Here is an 18,892-nt window from a genome sequence, read left to right on the forward strand (position 1 = left end):
TAAAATTTGTCTGGAATTCCAGCATCTTCCATAGGGTAAATGAAAGAATTAAATTTTGTCTGGAATTCTAGCATCTTCCAAAGGGTATGACAAAGAGTTGAAACATTTGTCTGGAATTCCAGCATCTTCCATAGGGTATATGAGAATGATTTAAAAATTGGCTGGAATTCCAGCAATTTCCATAGGGTAAATGAAAGAATTAAATATCTTCAATAGGGTTTCAGAATTAAAAATTTGTCTGGAATTCTAGTATCTTCCATAGGTTATATGAAAGAATAACAAATGTGTTTGGAATTCCAGTATCTTCCATAGGGTATGAGATATAGTTAAAAATGTGTCTAAAAGTCCAGCATCTTCCATAGTGTATAAGATAGTGTTAAACAATTGTCTGCAATTCCAGCATCTTCCATAGGGTATATGAGAATGAATTAAAAATTTGTGTGGAAATCCAGCATCTTCCATAGGGTATGAGAAAGAATTATTAAATTGTCTGAAAATTAAACATCTTCCATAAGATATGAGAAAGAATTAAAAACTTGTCTGGAATTCAAATATCTTCCATAGTGTATATAAGATTGAATATGAGAAATATGTCTGGAATTCCGGCATCGTCCAAAGAGTATGAGAAAGAATTAAAAAAAATGTCTGGAATTCCAGTATCTTCCATTGGGTATTAAAAAAAAAAATTGTTTGGAAATCCGGCATATTCCATAGGGTATATAAGAATGAATGAGAAATTTGTCTGGAATTCTGGCATCGTTCAAAGAGTATGAGAAAGAATTTAAAAAAATGTCTGGAATTTCAGTATCTTCCATAGGGTATGACAAAGAAAAACAAAATTGGAATTCCAGCATCTTACAGAGGGTATATGAGAATGAATTGAAAATTTGTCTGGAATTCCAGCCTCTTCCATAGGGTATGAGAAAGAATTATAAAATTGTCTGAAAATCAAACATCTTCCATAAGATATGAGAAAGAATTAAGAAATTGTCTGGAATTCCAGCATCTTCCATAGGGTATATAAAAAAAGTGTTAAATGTTTGTCTGGAATTCAAGCATCTTCCATGGGGTATATGATAAAGTGTTAAACATTTGTCTGGAAATCCAGCATCTTCCATAGGGTATGACAAAGAATTAAATTTAAAAATTGTCTCGAAATTCAGCATTGTCCATAGGGTATGAGAATGAATAAAAAAATTGTTTGGAATTCCAGCATCTTCCAGAGGGTATATGAGAATGAATTGAAAATTTGTCTGGAATTCCAGCCTCTTCCATAGGGTATGAGAAAGAATTATAAAATTGTCTGAAAATCAAACATCTTCCTTAAGATATGAGAAAGAATTAAAAATTTGTCTGGAATTCCAGCATCTTCCATAGGGTATATTAAAAAGTGTTAAATGTTTGTCTGGAATTCCAGCATCTTCCATGGGGTATATGATAAAGTGTTAAACATTTGTCGGGAAATCCAGCATCTTCCGTAGGGTATGAGAAAGAATTAAAAAAAATGATTGGAAATCCAGCATCTTCAAAAGAGTATGAAAAAGAATTAAAAAATTGTCTGGAAATCCAGTATCTTCCATAGGGTATGAGAAACAATTCGAAATATGTCTAATTCCAGCATCTTCCATAGAGTATATGAGAATGAATTAAAATTTGTCTGGAATTCCAGCATCTTCCATAGGGTAAATGAAAGAATTAAATTTTGTCTGGAATTCAAGCATCTTCCATAGGGTATGACAAAGAGTTAAAACATTTGTCTGGAATTCCAGCATCTTCCATAGGGTATATGAGAATGATTTAAAAATTGTCTGGAATTCCAGTATCTTCCATAGGTTATATGAAAGAATAACAAATGTGTTTGGAATTCCAGCATCTTCCATAGGGTATGAGATATAGTTAAAAATAAGTCTAAATGTTCAGCATCTTCCATAGTGTATAAGATAGTGTTAAAAAATTGTCTGGTATTCCAGCATCTTCCATAGGGTATATAAGAATGAATTAAAAATTTGTGTGGAAATCCAGCATCTTCCATAGGGTATGAGAAAGAATTATAAAATTGTCTGAAAATTAAACATCTTCCATAAGATATGAGAAAGAATTAAAAAATTGTCTGGAATTCCAGTATCTTCCATAGTGTATATAAGATTAAATGAGAAATATGTCTGGAATTCCGGCATCGTCCAAAGAGTATGAGAAAGAATTAAAAAAATTGTCTGGAATTCCAGTATCTTCCATAGGGTATTAAAAAAAAATTGTCTGGAAATCCGGCATATTCCATAGGGTATATAAGAATGAATGAGAAATTTGTCTGGAATTCTGGCATCGTCCAAAGTGTATGAGAAAGAATTAAAAAAATTGTCTGAAATTTCAGTATCTTCCATAGGGTATAAAAAAGAATTAAAATTGGCTGGAAATCCGGCATCTTCCATAGGGTATATAAGAATGAATGAGAAATTTGTCTGGAATTCCGGCATCGTCCATAGAGTATGAGAAATAATTAAAAAAATTGTCTGAAATTCCAGTATCTTCCATAGGGTATAAAAAAAAGAGTTAAAATTTGTCTAAAAACCCGGCATCTTCAATAGGTATGAAAAAGAATTTTAAAAAAAATCTGGAAATCCAGCATCTTCCATAGGATATGAGAAAGAGTTCAAACATGTGTCTGGAATTCCAGAATCTTCCATAGGGTATATGAGAATGATTTAAAAATTGTTGGAATTCCAGCATCTTCCATAGGGTATATAATAAAGTGTTAAACATTTGTCTGGAAATCCAGCATCTTCCATAGGGTATGACAAAGAATTAAAAATTTGTCTGGAAATTCAGCATTGTCCATAGGGTATGAAAAAGAATAAAAAATTTGTTTGGAATTCCAGCATCTTCCAGAGGTTATATGAGAATGAATTGAAAATTTGTCTGGAATTTCAGCATCTTCCATAGGGTATATGAAAAGTTTAAATGTTTGTCTTGAATTCCAGCATCTTCCATGGGGTATATGATCAAGTGTTAAACATTTGTCTGGAATTCCAGCATCTTCCAAATGGTAAGAGATATAGTTAAAAATGTGTCTAAAAGTCCAGCATCTTCCATAGTGTATAAGATAGTGTTAAAAAATTGTCTGCAATTCCAGCATCTTCCATAGGGTATATGAGAATGAATTAAAAATTTGTGTGGAAATCCAGCATCTTCCATAGGGTATGAGAAAGAATTATTAAATTGTCTGAAAATTAAACATCTTCCATAAGATATGAGAAAGAATTAAAAATTTGTCTGGAATTCCAGTATCTTCCATAGTGTATATTAGATTGAATGAGAAATATGTCTGGAATTCCGACATCGTCCAAAGAGTATGAGAAAGAATTAAAAAACTTGTCTGGAATTCCAGTATCTTCAATAGGGTATTAAAAAAAAATGTCTGGAAATCCGGCATATTCCATAGGGTATATAAGAATGAATGAGAAATTTGTCTGGAATTCCGGCATCGTCCAAAGAGTATGAGAAAGAATTAAAAAATTGTCTGGAATTTCAATATCTTCCAAAAGGTATAAAAAAAGAATTAAAATTGGCTGGAAATCCGGCATCTTCCATAGGGTATATAAGATTAAATGAGAAATTTGTCTGGAATTCCGGTATCGTACATAGAGTATGAGAAAGAGTAAAAATTTGTCTGGAAACCCGGCATCTTCCATAGGTATGAGAAGGGTTAAAAAAAAAATCTGGAAATCCAGCATCTTCCATAGGGTATGAGAAAGAGTTGAAACATGTGTCTGGAATTCCAGTATCTTACATAGGGTATATGAGAAAGATTTAAAAATTGTTTGGAATTCCAGCATCTTCCATAGGGTATATGAGAATGATTTAAAAATTGTCTGGAATTCCAGTATCTTCCATAGGTTATATGAAAGAATAACAAATGTGTTTGGAATTCCAGCATCTTCCATAGGGTATGAGATATAGTTAAAAATGTGTCTAAAAGTCCAGCATCTTCCATAGTGTATAAGATAGTGTTAAAAAATTGTCTGGAATTCCAGCATCTTCCATAGGGTATATAAGAATGAATTAAAAATTTGTGTGGAAATCCAGCATCTTCCATCGGGTATGAGAAAGAATTATAAAATTGTCTAAAAATTAAACATCTTCCATAAGATATGAGAAAGAATTAAAAATTTGTCTGGAATTCCAGTATCTTCCATAGTGTATATAAGATTGAATGAGAAATATGTCTGGAATTCCGACATCGTCCAAAGAGTATGAGAAAGAATTAAAAAACCTGTCTGGAATTCCAGTATCTTCAATAGGGTATTAAAAAAAATTGTCTGGAATTCCAGCATCTTCCATAGGGTATATGAGAATGAATTTAAAATATGTGTGGAAATCCAACATCTTCCATAGGGTATGAGAAAGAATTATTAAATTGTCTGAAAATTAAACATCTTCCATAAGATATGAGAAAGAATTAAAAATTTGTCTGGAATTCCAGTATCTTCCATAGTGTATATAAGATTGAATGAGAAATATGTCTGGAAATCCGACATCGTCCAAAGAGTATGAGAAAGAATTAAAAAACTTGTCTGGAATTCCAGTATCTTCAATAGGGTATTAAAAAAAAATTCTGGAAATCCGGCATATTCCATAGGGTATATAAGAATGAATGAGAAATGTGTCTGGAATTCCGGCATCGTCCAAAGAGTATGAGAAAGAATTAAAAAAATTGTCTGGAATTTCAATATCTTCCAAAAGGTATAAAAAAGAATTAAAATTGACTGGAAATCCGGCACCTTCCATAGGGTATATAAGAATGAATGAGAAATTTGTCTGGAATTCCGGTATCGTCCATAGAGTATGAGAAAGAGTAAAAATTTGTCTGGAAACCCGGCATCTTCCATAGGTATGAGAAGGAATTAAAAAAAATTCTGGAAATCCAGCATCTTCCATAGGGTATGAGAAAGAGTTGAAACATGTGTCTGGAATTCCAGTATCTTCCATAGGGTATATGAGAATGATTTAAAAATTGTTTGGAATTCCAGCATCTTCCATAGGGTATATAATAAAGTGTTAAACATTTGTCTGGAAATCCAGCATCTTCCATAGGGTATGACAAAGAATTAAAAATTTGTCTGGAAATTCAGCATTGTCCATAGGGTATGAGAAAGAATAAAAAATTTGTTTGGAATTCCAGCATCTTCCAGAGGTTATATGAGAATGAATTAAAAAGTTGTCTGGAATTCCAGCATCTTCCATAGGGTATATAAAAAGTTTAAATGTTTGTCTTGAATTCCAGCATCTTCCATGGGGTATATGATTAAGTGTTAAACATTTGTCTGGAATTCCAGCATCTTCCAAAGGGTATGAGATATAGTTAAAAATGTGTCTAAAAGTCCAGCATCTTCCATAGTGTATATGAGAATGAATTAAAAATTTGTGTGGAAATCCAGCATCTACCATAGGGTATGAGAAAGAATTATTAAATTGTCTGAAAATTAAACATCTTCCATAAGATATGAGAAAGAATTAAAAATTTGTCTGGAATTCCAGTATCTTCCATAGTGTATATAAGATTGAATGAGAAATATGTCTGGAATTCCGACATCGTCCAAAGAGTATGAGAAAGAATTAAAAAACCTGTCTGGAATTCCAGTATCTTCAATAGGGTATTAAAAAAAATTGTCTGGAATTCCAGCATCTTCCATAGGGTATATGAGAATGAATTTGAAATATGTGTGGAAATCCAGCATCTTCCATAGGGTATGAGAAAGAATTATTAAATTGTCTGAATATTAAACATCTTCCATAAGATATGAGAAAGAATTAAAAATTTGTCTGGAATTCCAGTATCTTCCATAGTGTATTTAAGATTGAATGAGAAATATGTCTGGAAATCCGACATCGTCCAAAGAGTATGAGAAAGAATTAGAAAAATTGTCTGGAATTTCAATATCTTCCAAAAGGTATAAAAAAGAATTAAAATTGGCTGGAAATCCGGCATCTTCCATAAGGTATATAAGAATGAATGAGAAATTTGTCTGGAATTCCGGTATCGTCCATAGAGTTTGAGAAAGAGTAAAAATTTGTCTGGAAACCCGGCATCTTCCATAGGTATGAGAAGGAATTAAAAAAAATTCTGGAAATCCAGCATCTTCCATAGGGTATGAGAAAGAGTTGAAACATGTGTCTGGAATTCCAGTATCTTCCATAGGGTATATGAGAATGATTTAAAAATTGTTTGGAATTCCAGCATCTTCCATAGGGTATATAATAAAGTGTTAAACATTTGTCTGGAAATCCAACATCTTCCATAGGGTATGACAAAGAATTAAAAATTTGTCTGGAAATTCCGCATTGTCCATAGGGTATGAGAAAGAATAAAAAATTTGTTTGGAATTCCAGCATCTTCCAGAGGTTATATGAGAATGAATTGAAAATTTGTCTGGAATTCCAGCATCTTCCATAGGGTATATAAAAAGTTTAAATGTTTGTCTTGAATTCCAGCATCTTCCATGGGGTATATGATCAAGTGTTAAACATTTGTCTGGAATTCCAGCATCTTCCAAAGGGTATGAGATATAGTTAAAAATGTGTCTAAAAGTCCAGCATCTTCCATAGTGTATAAGATAGTGTTAAAAAATTGTCTGGAATTCCAGCATCTTCCATAAGGTATATGAGAATGAATTAAAAATTTGTATGGAAATCTAGCATCTTCCATAGGGTATAAGAAAGAATTATAAAATTGTCTGGAAATCAAGCATCTTCCATAAGATATGAGAAAGAATAAAATAACTTGTCTGGAAATCCGGCATCTTCCATAGGAATGAGAAAGAATTTAAAATTTGTCTGCAAATCAAGCATCTTCCATAGGGTATGAGAAAGAATAAAAAAAATGTTTGGAATTCCAGCATCTTCCAGAGGGTATATGAGAACGAATTGAAAATTTGTCTGGAATTCCAGCCTTTTCCATAGGGTATGAGAAAAATTATCAAATTGTCTGAAAATCAAACATCTTCCATAAGATATGAGAAAGATTTAAAGATTTGTCTGGAATTCAGCATTGTCCATAGGGTATTAGAAAGAATACAAAAATTGTTTGGAATTCCAGCATCTTCCATAGGGTATATAAAAAAGTATTAAATGTTTGTCTGGAATTCCAGCATCTTCCATGGGGTATATGATTAAGTGTTAAACATTTGTCTTGAAATCCAGCATCTTCCATAGGGTATGAGAAAGAATTAAAAATTTGTCTAGAAATTCAGCATCTTCCATGGAGTATGAGAAAGAATAGAAAATTTGTCTGGAATTCCAGCATCTTCCAGAGGGTATATGAGAATGAATTGAAAATTTGTCTGGAAATCAAACATCTTCCATAAGATATGAGAAAGAACTAAATATTTGTCTGGAATTCCAGCAACTTCCATAGGGTATATAAAAAAGTGTTGAATGTTTGTCTGGAATTCCAGCATATTCCATAGGGTATATGAAAATGATTTAAAAATTGTCTGGAATTCCAGCAACTTCCATAGGGTAAATGAAAAATCTAAATTTTGTCTTGAATTCCAGTATCTTCCATAAGGATTTGAGAGTTAAAAATTTGTCTGGAATTGCAGTATCTTCCATAGTTTATGAAAGTATAACAAATGTGTTTGGAATTCCAGCATCTTCCATAGGGTATGAGATATAGTTAAAAAGGTGTCTTATAGTCCAGCATCTTCCATCGTGTATACAATATTGTTAAAAATAATTCTGGAATTCCAGCATCTTCGATAGGGTATATGAGAATGAATTAAAAATTTGTGTGGAAATCCAACATCTTCCATAGGGTATGAGAAAGAATTATAAAATTGTCTGGAAATCAAGCATCTTCCATAAGATATGAGAAAGAATAAAATAACTTGTCTGGAAATCCGGCATCTTCCATAGGAATGAGAAAGAATTTAAAATTTGTCTGCAAATCCAGCATCTTCCATAGGGTATGAGAAAGAATTAAAATTTGTCCAGAAATTCAGCATCTTCCATGGAGTATGAGAAAGAATAGAAAATTTGTCTTGAATTCCAGCATCTTCCAGAGGGTATATGAGAATGAATTGAAAATTTGTCTGGAAATCAAACATCTTCCATAAGATATGAGAAAGAACTAAATATTTGTCTGGAATTCCAGCAACTTCCATAGGGTATATAAAAAAGTGTTGAATGTTTGTCTGGAATTCCAGCATATTCCATAGGGTATATGAAAATGATTTAAAAATTGTCTGGAATTCCAGCAACTTCCATAGGGTAAATGAAAAATCTAAATTTTGTCTGGAATTCCAGTATCTTCCATAAGGATTTGAGAGTTAAAAATTTGTCTGGAATTGCAGTATCTTCCATAGTTTATGAAAGTATAACAAATGTGTTTGGAATTCCAGCATCTTCCATAGGGTATGAGATATAGTTAAAAAGGTGTCTTATAGTCCAGCATCTTCCATCGTGTATACAATATTGTTAAAAATAATTCTGGAATTCCAGCATCTTCGATAGGGTATATGAGAATGAATTAAAAATTTGTGTGGAAATCCAACATCTTCCATAGGGTATGAGAAAGAATTATAAAATTGTCTGGAAATCAAGCATCTTCCATAAGATATGAGAAAGAATAAAATAACTTGTCTGGAAATCCGGCATCTTCCATAGGAATGAGAAAGAATTTAAAATTTGTCTGCAAATCCAGCATCTTCCATAGGGTATGAGAAAGAATTAAAATTTGTCTAGAAATTCAGCATCTTCCATGGAGTATGAGAAAGAATAGAAAATTTGTCTTGAATTCCAGCATCTTCCATAGGGTATATGAAAATGATTTAAAAATTGTCTGGAATTCCAGCAACTTCCATAGGGTAAATGAAAAATCTAAATTTTGTCTGGAATTCCAGTATCTTCCATAAGGATTTGAGAGTTAAAAATTTGTCTGGAATTGCAGTATCTTCCATAGTTTATGAAAGTATAACAAATGTGTTTGGAATTCCAGCATCTTCCATAGGGTATGAGATATAGTTAAAAAGGTGTCTTATAGTCCAGCATCTTCCATAGTGTATAAAATATTGTTAAAAATAATTCTGGAATTCCAGCATCTTCGATAGGTTATATGAGAATGAATTAAAAATTTGTGTGGAAATCCAACATCTTCCATAGGGTATGAGAAAGAATTATAAAATTGTCTGGAAATCAAGCATCTTCCATAAGATATGAGAAAGAATAAAATAACTTGTCTGGAAATCCGGCATCTTCCATAGGAATGAGAAAGAATTTAAAAATTGTCTGCAAATCAAGCATCTTCCATAGGGTATGAGAAAGAATTAAAAATTTGTCTAGAAATTCAGCTTTTTCCATGGAGTATGAGAAAGAATAGAAAATTTGTCTTGAATTCCAGCATCTTCCAGAGGGTATATGAGAATGAATTGAAAATTTGTCTGGAAATCAAACATCTTCCATAAGATATGAGAAAGAACTAAATATTTGTCTGGAATTCCAGCAACTTCCATAGGGTATATAAAAAAGTGTTGAATGTTTGTCTGGAATTCCAGCATATTCCATAGGGTATATGAAAATGATTTAAAAATTGTCTGGAATTCCAGCAACTTCCATAGGGTAAATGAAAAATCTAAATTTTGTCTGGAATTCCAGTATCTTCCATAAGGATTTGAGAGTTAAAAATTTGTCTGGAATTGCAGTATCTTCCATAGTTTATGAAAGTATAACAAATGTGTTTGGAATTCCAGCATCTTCCATAGGGTATGAGATATAGTTAAAAAGGTGTCTTATAGTCCAGCATCTTCCATAGTGTATAAAATATTGTTAAAAATAGTTCTGGAATTCCAGCATCTTCGATAGGTTATATGAGAATGAATTAAAAATTTGTGTGGAAATCCAACATCTTCCATAGGGTATGAGAAAGAATTATAAAATTGTCTGGAAATCAAGCATCTTCCATAAGATATGAGAAAGAATAAAATAACTTGTCTGGAAATCCGGCATCTTCCATAGGAATGAGAAAGAATTTAAAATTTGTCTGCAAATCAAGCATCTTCCATAGGGTATGAGAAAGAATTAAAAAGTTGTCTGGAAATCCGGCATTTTCAATAGGTATGAGAAAGAATTAAAAAGTTGTCTGGAAATCCGGCATTTTCAATAGGTATGAGAAAGATTTAAAAAGTTGTCTGCAAATTCAGCATCTTCCATAAGATATGAGAAAGAATAAAATAACTTGTCTGGAAATCCGGCATCTTCCATAGGAATGAGAAAGAATTTAAAATTTGTCTGCAAATCAAGCATCTTCCATAGGGTATGAGAAAGAATTAAAAAGTTGTCTGGAAATCCGGCATTTTCAATAGGTATGAGAAAGATTTAAAAAGTTGTCTGCAAATTCAGCATCTTCCATAGGGTATGAGAAAGAATAAAAAAAACTTGTCTGGAATCAGCATCTTCAACAGGGTATATAAGAATAAATGAGAAATTTGTCTGGAATTCCGGCATCGTCCATAGAGTATGAGAAAGAATTAAAATTTTGTCTGGAATTCCAGTACCTTCCATAGGGTATGAGAAAGAATAAAAAAATTGTCTGGAAATCGAGCATCTTCCAAAGAGTATGAGAAAGAATTAAAATTTTGTCTGAAATTCCAGCATCTTCCAGAGATTATATGAAAAAGTGTGAAATGTTTTTCTGGAATTCTAGCATCTTCCATAGGGTATATGAGAAAGATTTAAAAAGTTGTCTGAATTCTAGCATCTCCATAGGGTATATGATAAAAGGTTAATTATTTGTCTGGAATTCCAGCGACTTCCATGGGGTAAATGAAAGAATTATTTTTTTTCTGGAATTCCAGTATCTTCCAAAAGGGTTTGAGAGTTTAAAATTTGTTTGGAATTCCTGTATCTTCCATAGGTTATATTAAAGAATAACAAATGTGTTTGGAATTCCAGTATCTTTAATAGGGTATTTGAGAATGATTTATAAATTTGTCTAGAATTCCAGCATCTTCAATAAGGAAATACAAAAAAAAATAGCGTTAAATATTTGTCTGGGATTCCAGCATCTTCCATAGGGTATATGAGAATGAATAAAAATAATTGTCTGGAAATCCAGCAATTTCCATAGGGTGTGAGAAAAAATAAAAATATTGTCTAGAATTCGAGTATCTTCCATAGGGTTTAAAAAAGAATAAAAATTTGTCTGGAATCCAGTATCTTCCATAGGGTATGAGAAAGAATTAAGAAAAATCTGGAATTCCAGCATCTTCAATAGGGTATATGAGAATGAATTAAAAATTTGTCTGGAAATCCAGTAACTTCCATAGGGTATGAGAAAGAATTGTAGAATTGTCTGGAATTCTAGCATCTTCAATAGGGTATATGAAAAAATGTAAAAAAATTGTCTGAAATTCCATCATCTTCCATAGGGAAGTTGATAAAGAGTTAAACATTTGTCTGTAATTCCAGCAACTTCCATAGGGTAAATGAAAGAATTAGTTTTTTCTGATATTCCAGTATCTTCCAAAAGGGTTTGAGAGTTAACAATTTGTTTAGAATTCCAGTATCTTCCATAGGTTATATGAAAAAATAACAAATGTGTTTGGAATTCCAGCATCGTCCATAGGGTATATGAGAAGGATTTATAAATTTGTCTGGAATTCCAGCATCTTCCATAGGGTATATGATAAAGTGTTAAAAATTTGTCTGGAATTCCAGCATCTTTCATAGGGAAATACAAAAATAATGTTAAACATTTGTCTGGAATTCCAGCATCTTCCATAGGGTATATGAGAATGAATTAAAAAGTTGTCTGGAGTTCCAGCATCTTCTATAGGGTAAATGAGAATGAATAAAAAAAAATGTCTGGAAATCCAACAACTTCCATAGGGTATGAGAATGATTTACAAATTTGTCTAGAATTCCAACAACTTCCATAGGGTAAATGAAAGAATTAAGTTTTGTCTGGATTTCTAGCATCTTCAGTAGGGTTTAAGAGTTAAAATTTGTCTGGAATTCCAGCATCTTCTCTAGGGTATATGATCAAGTGTTACATTTTTTCTGGAATTTCAAGATCTTCCATAGGGAAATAAAAAAAATAGTGTTAAACATATGTCTGGAGTTCCAGCGTCTTCCATAGGGTATATGATAGATATAGGAAGATGTGGTGTGCGTGCCAATGAGACAACTCTCCATCCAAATGACAATTTTAAAAGTAAACCATTATAGGTTAAAGTACGGCCTTCAACACGGAGCCTTGGCTCACACCGAACAACAAGCTATAAAGGGCCCCAACATTACTAGTGTTAAACCATTCAAACGGGAAAACCAACGGTCTAATCTATCTAAACAAAACGAGAAACGAGAAACACGTATGTATTACATAAACAAACGACAACTACTGTACATCAGATTCCTGACATTTGCAGCGGGTTTAAAAGTTTTAATGGATCCAAACCTTCTCCCTTTTTCTGAAACAATAGCATAACATCGCAACATAGAAAAACACACGATAAAATATCAATTGGCAGACTTAACTCAATAAAAAAACGTATGATGAATTTACAATTGTCTGGAAATCCAGCATCTTCCATATGGTATGAGAAAGATTCCGAAATTTGTCTGGAATTCCAGCATCATCCTTATGCTATGAAAAGAATTAGTAATGTGTCTGGAATTCCAGTATCTTCAATGGGTTATATGAAAAAATAACAAATGTGTTTGAAATTCCAGCATCTTCCGTAGGGTATATGAGAATGATTTATAAATTAGTCTTGAATTCCAGCATCTTCCATAGGATAAATGATCAAGTGTTAAAAATTTGTTTGGAATTCCAACATCTTCCAAAGGGAAATAAAAAAATAGTGTTAAACATGTGTCTGGAATTTCAGCATCTTCCATAGGGTAAATGAGAATGAATTTAAAATTTGTCTGGAAATCCAGCATCTTCCATAGGGTATGAGAAAGAATTAGAAAAGTGTCTGGAAATCCAGCATCTTCCAAAGGGTATGAGAAAGAATTAGAAAAGTGTCTGGAAATCCAGCATCTTCCAAAGGGTATGAGAAACAGTTGAAACATGTGTCCGGAATTCCAGCATCTTCCATAGGGTATGACAAAGGGTTGAAACATGTGCCTGGAATTCTTCCATAGGGTATGAGAAAGAATTCAAAACTTGTCTGGAAATCCAGCATCCTCCATAGGGTATGAGAAAGATTTAAAACATGTATCTGGAATTCCAGCATCTTCCATAGGGTGTGACAAAGGGTTGACACGTGTCTGGAATTGTTCCATAGGTTATGAAAAAGAGTTTTAAAAACCCTAACCCTAACCCTAACCCTGTCTGAAATTCCAGCTTCTTCCATAGGGTATATGAAAAATTCCAACATATTAAAAAGAGGTGGTTTTTTTTGTCTGGAATTCCAGCATTTTCCATAGGGAATACGTAACGGAATCAATGACACTGATGTTAAAGTGAGAGGTTTAGCGCTATAAAACCAGGTTCAATCCACCATTTTCTACATTTGAAAATGCATGTACCAAGTCAGGGATATTATCACGGAATAGCAGTTCCTTCTTAATATAAGTTCCAAAAAGAAAAAATATTCTGGAATATTATTTCCACAGGAATAAAAATTAATCACAGTATATGTTCCTAACAGAATAAATGGAATAGATTTTTTTTTTTCCCAACAGGAATAGATATTATGTCAATGTTTATAAAAAAAATTCCATTGGAACTTCTGTTAGGCGTAACAAATATACGTTGACAATATGACAGTTGTTGTCCATTCGTTTGTTTTGTCATTTGATTATGGACTTTGCGATTGAATTTTCCTCGGAGTTCAGTATTTTTGTGATTTTACTTATTAAATGGAGGCATGTATGAAGTTGACTCCTATTGCGGGCTGACAAAAAAAACCAAACAGAAATTAAAAAAAATGTTAAAATCATTCATTATTTGAAAATAAAATAACACTGGTTCTTAGTTTTACCAACAATGTGATTAGTCATAATGGCAGCGTGTTTTCGATATTTAGATCGGTTAAATATCTCTGAACGGTACCCAACTCCATTGCACACGTTAAGCCAATGCTTTAGATTTTACTTGCTACTACGGTATTTTTGTAACTTGACAGAGACTCTATTGCTAATGAGTATATGAATGATATGCCATACATTGGTTACTTGCCGTAAGAAGTTCACAGATGGAAAACTTTTACGTCTTTTAAAAAGATTGGGTCAAAATATACAATAGAGCAAGCAATCAAACACACGCAGTTTACCCAAATATAACCAAATACTATCGCTTCTGCTAGCATGGGTCTTGCGGTTGTGAGAGATCGTATTTTTGCGCTACGGCAGCAATCAACTGTCCTGAACAGGAAATAGTATAACTGTTGCAATTTGTAATAGCACCAGGTTAGCGACACCTTGCAAAGGTCCTATGAGCTTGTTTAGGTTTAAGCTTTAAAAGGTTGCTAAAATTGCACTTGATAGTGACCTGGTTAAATTGAGGACGTATTTATTGTTTCTCTAAAAAAATAAATGGCTATGGTTGTATTATTAGTGATGTTCAAGAGGGATAGTAACCACAAATAAACAATTATTTTATTTATTATCATCTTTTCAAATTCAAATATTACAATGATTTTAGAGTAACAAAATAGTACTGAATATTAAAGGTAGATTGCAGTACTACAAATTTTTAGTACAGAAATAGTTCCTTTGCAAAAGTAACTTTGTATGACAGTTATGAGTAATAATTCACAGATTAAGATAATTGTATTGATTCACATCGGATAGGATTCAGTAAAATTTACTGTAAATCATTTTAATTACAATTTTTGTTATATTTCATCCTGCTTAATTATGTCTATATCGGAATAATCTTGAAACTACATTAAAAAAAAGTGATAATGAACGATTGAATTAGGGATTACTGCCTTTATTTATCGGTTATATGATACCCAAGTATAGATTAAATGCTTAATAATTCAGAACTAGAGTCTCCAAGGAGTTGTTTTATTTCGCTCAAGTTTTCTATGCATAATATTGCATCAATCAACCATTGAAACAGTTTTGGGTTTTCTCAATTGGAAAAAATAATAATTGGGTCTGTATTGGCACGCTCCTGGGATTTTGTATTGGAACTTAAATCAGTTGGCTAAGCAAAGAAATTTCCAACAGACTGCTCTGCTCTCTTTTTCAGTGAAAACCCAAATATCTTCGGGTAGCCGCCATGTGTTCCCCCTATCAAAATAAAAAGTAGAATCTTTGATTTTGTTTATTTCATACTGTCAACTACGATCAACTAAAACAATTGGTCGTACGTTTTTATTCGCCCGTATTATGGTATATCGTTGTCCGTCTGACTGTTCGTCCGTCCGTCGTCAACATGACGGATATTAACTCAAAAACGCTTAAACCAATTTGCATAAAACGTTTGTGAATTGTTCATATCTATTGACGTGAGCTCCCTTTCGTTCTTTATATAAATTTTTGATTTTATGTTTTTAAGTTAAGGGGTTTTATTCATAAAAACTTTGAAGATTTTCCAGTTTCGGACAATAACTCAAAAATGCTTTCACCAATTTTCAAGACAATTTGGTCTATTGACAAGCTCCCTTTTGATTTTTATAAACTTTAGATTCGTCGTTTCCGAGTTTTATTCATTAAAAAGAAGGGGTATCCCGGATAAAAAAGGACAATTATTCAAAAATATCAGCAGTTCTCATGAATCTTTGGAAATTGTTTATATCTATGATCTGTTGTTGTAAGCTCCCTTTTAATCTTTATAAAAAGTTTTTCAACAAATTTCTGATATGACATTGAGAAGTTATTGCACATTATTATTTAAATGCGACGGGCGTGCCATGTGCTCATGGCGCAGCTGTTTATTATTTTTTTTTTATTGATTGAGTCTATGTCACATAAACAGAACCAATTTTTCTGCACCAGATACGCATTTCGACAATCGATGTCTCTTGACCAATGCTCCAGTCCAAGACAAGTCATTTTCAATTTGAGATATTGTCTACTTTATAATTATTCAAGTTATGCTTTTAAGTTCGTTTTCTTTTATCATAGATAAATAATCAGAAATATATCAAAATTATTTAATTCAGCCATTTTTTTATAGCTCACCAATCCATCATGAATTTGATAATCCTTAACGGACTCACACATAGTGTAACTTTCTCTATTACGACCAACGGACCCGGAATTTGATAAATCTCGAACAGGTGCGCGTTGGTCTTAGTCTTTAGTGCGTTTGAAACAAGTGTAAACAAAAAGGTCAAAAAGTGTTTGACCCTTATGCATCCGCGTCTGGTGTATACTTCATTAGATACTATTTATGATATCTTTTAGTCCAAATAATTGCAACAAATTACTTCTTTAATGACAAGTTGGAAGAAATTTAAAGCGAAAAAGTGAAACTGATAAGTGATTAATGTCTCTGAACGAAAACTATTTTAAGTGTAATGTTGTTGGGACCGATTTTTAACCCCTGACCATGTCCCTTTTCCCGCCATAAGCGTGTGTTTGACCTAGATTGAAACTGACGGCCATTGTTGATGAAATTTACTACGACCGGAAGAGTTGTAAATTTTGTACCCAAAAAATGGGTCTTTCAGAGGACGGCGATGATGCCGTAGAGAGTCAGTTTGAAGAACTATGCCTCGATCTTAACATGGACAAGAAAGCAAGGGACGAAGCGTTAGAGAACTACCAAAAAATATTAGAAAATTATTCTTTAGAGGCATGTTTTCTTAGTCTCAGCGCAAGTTTAGACATAAATATTTAAAATTATTAAATTATACTCAAACACTACTTACTCTCACACACACCACAAATCAGCAGCATATGTTCATTAAATAGTCAAGGTTCATGAATAAACTATGAATTCACATAATGTAAGGTGGTTGCAGAGAATTTCATAGTTAATTCTGATTGTTCTTCCCTTATATAAAATAATTCAGTAGATATGTCCCCCTCTCCTTTTGTGTACTTCGGTCCTCATCTCAGTTGGTAAAGTGTAGGCTTGATCTGCAATTGTCCAGATTCAAATTCAAGGATTTTATAAGTCCTGCGCATTAACATAATGCAGACTCTGTACCTCTACCATCATTTGAAGAGGATCTCTGAATCTTATTTTATCAAATGCTCTGATACTTAACATCTATTTATGTGCACCACAAACACAGAAATTGCCATGGTCTGTCAGCGTCATACATGTTGATCACATTTTATCTGATGCCTATAGCTAATGTGAACATGTCTCCGAAATGAATGACCAGAGAGCATGAATTTCATTACAAAATTGCTTGTCTCAACTGGTAATCGAAGCTTGGACCTCTGTGTTTTAAGGCAGCTATTAAACTGACTGAGCTAAAGAAGAGCTTACTGAGTGTAACCCCTTATGGCTGACTAAGTATCCAATGCATTTTCCAAGGAATCAATCCTGTTGCACTTCCCCCATCTGAAGTGTTGTCCAGTGGCGGATCCAGAGGGGGGGTTACGGGGGTGCGCACCACCCTTTATTTTTGCCGATCAATGCATTTGTATCGGGACATATGTTTTGCACCCCCCCTTTGCCCTGGGTTAGCACCCCCCCTTTCGAAAATTCCTGCATCAGCCCCTGTTGTCATATCATTATGACTCTCACACACATACTCTAGCTTGAACTCCTTTCTAAGCAGCGAGGGTTTTAAAGTTGGACCCACATGTAATTGGAGAGCTTGAATTTCATTACAAGATTTATCTGACCTTGACCTCATTTGTCTACGTCTACGATCTTGAAAAATGTTAAGTTTATATGATACTTAAAGTAAAATCTTTAAAAATATCTCCAAGACTTTCAACATTATATCAGGTTGGGAACAAACCCTCTCTATGGTGATTATACCTGTATAGAGGGATAAACCTTCTAAAGAGGGATAAAATTATCCCTCTATAGAGGGGTATTCTTGTTTAGACTGGATTTAAATCAAAACAGGGCAGAATGGCATTCTCTACTTATTATGGCAGTAACCTACAACAGTTGATGCACCAATTGATGTGCTTAGTTTAATATGCATATGCCCAGTTTGCTGCTTATCTGACTAAATATAAAATCTATTGTCCACCATGATTGAAAGCTGTGATGATCAGGTAAATTCTACTCACTTATGCCTCACTGAACAGAATTTCTATTGTTAGATTTAACAAGATTTTTAAAGGTCAACTATTCCTTTTGATGTTGATCAGGTGTTCAGATAGGTATTCAATAGATTTCAAGTTTTGTCACTTTAGCAGAAAACAGGTTATCCCAATTTTTAGAAAAGTGCATATGTTGATGCACACACTGCTAGAGATTATAGCCAATATAATTAGAAAATGCCATTCTGCCCTAATTTGCTTTAAATCCAGTGCAAACACAAATACCCCTCTATAGAGGGATAATTTTATCCCTCTAAAGAAGGTTTATCCCTCTATACAGGTATAATCACCATCCAGGGGGTTTGTTCCCAACCTGTTATATCATGACATTTCAGCATGTGCTCTTTGCTATAAATACAATTCATCTCAGTGTCTGTCATTTAAAAAAAAACTTGAGATGGAATTTTATTTGTGATAGAAAATCCTGTCCTCACAAATCATGCCAACTAATGTTTTTTTTAATCGATCCTTATTTATGTTGTTTGTTAAATGCATAAATATTATGTATGTATTTGTGAAGAAAGCACATTGATATTAGCTTGTTATTATAGTTTAAAGTTCAACCTTTGCTTATATTTCAGGGCTCACGCTACCAGGCGAAGTGGGCGAAGAAGTCGCTTTCCCGACCGTCACTTCGCTTTCCCCTACCCCCAAAAGCGAAAAGAAGTTGCCCTGTTCTTGACGATACTCGCTTTCAGTCGCT

General features: G+C 33.1%; 1 protein-coding gene across 3 annotated transcripts in view; it reads left to right on the forward strand.

The window, feature by feature from the left end:
• Positions 1-16,498: 16,498 nt before the first annotated feature.
• Positions 16,499-18,892, forward strand: part of LOC134721972 (retinoblastoma-like protein 1) — a 62,028-nt gene continuing 59,634 nt past the window's right edge. For all 3 annotated transcript variants that reach the window (XM_063585349.1, XM_063585350.1, XM_063585351.1), the window contains exon 1: positions 16,499-16,750. In XM_063585349.1, coding sequence (XP_063441419.1) covers positions 16,613-16,750 — 138 coding nt within the window. In that variant the 5' untranslated portion in view covers positions 16,499-16,612. The remainder of the gene's footprint in view (positions 16,751-18,892) is intronic.

Source organism: Mytilus trossulus, chromosome 6 (genome assembly GCF_036588685.1).
Source record: "Mytilus trossulus isolate FHL-02 chromosome 6, PNRI_Mtr1.1.1.hap1, whole genome shotgun sequence".
NCBI lineage: Eukaryota > Metazoa > Mollusca > Bivalvia > Mytilida > Mytilidae > Mytilus > Mytilus trossulus.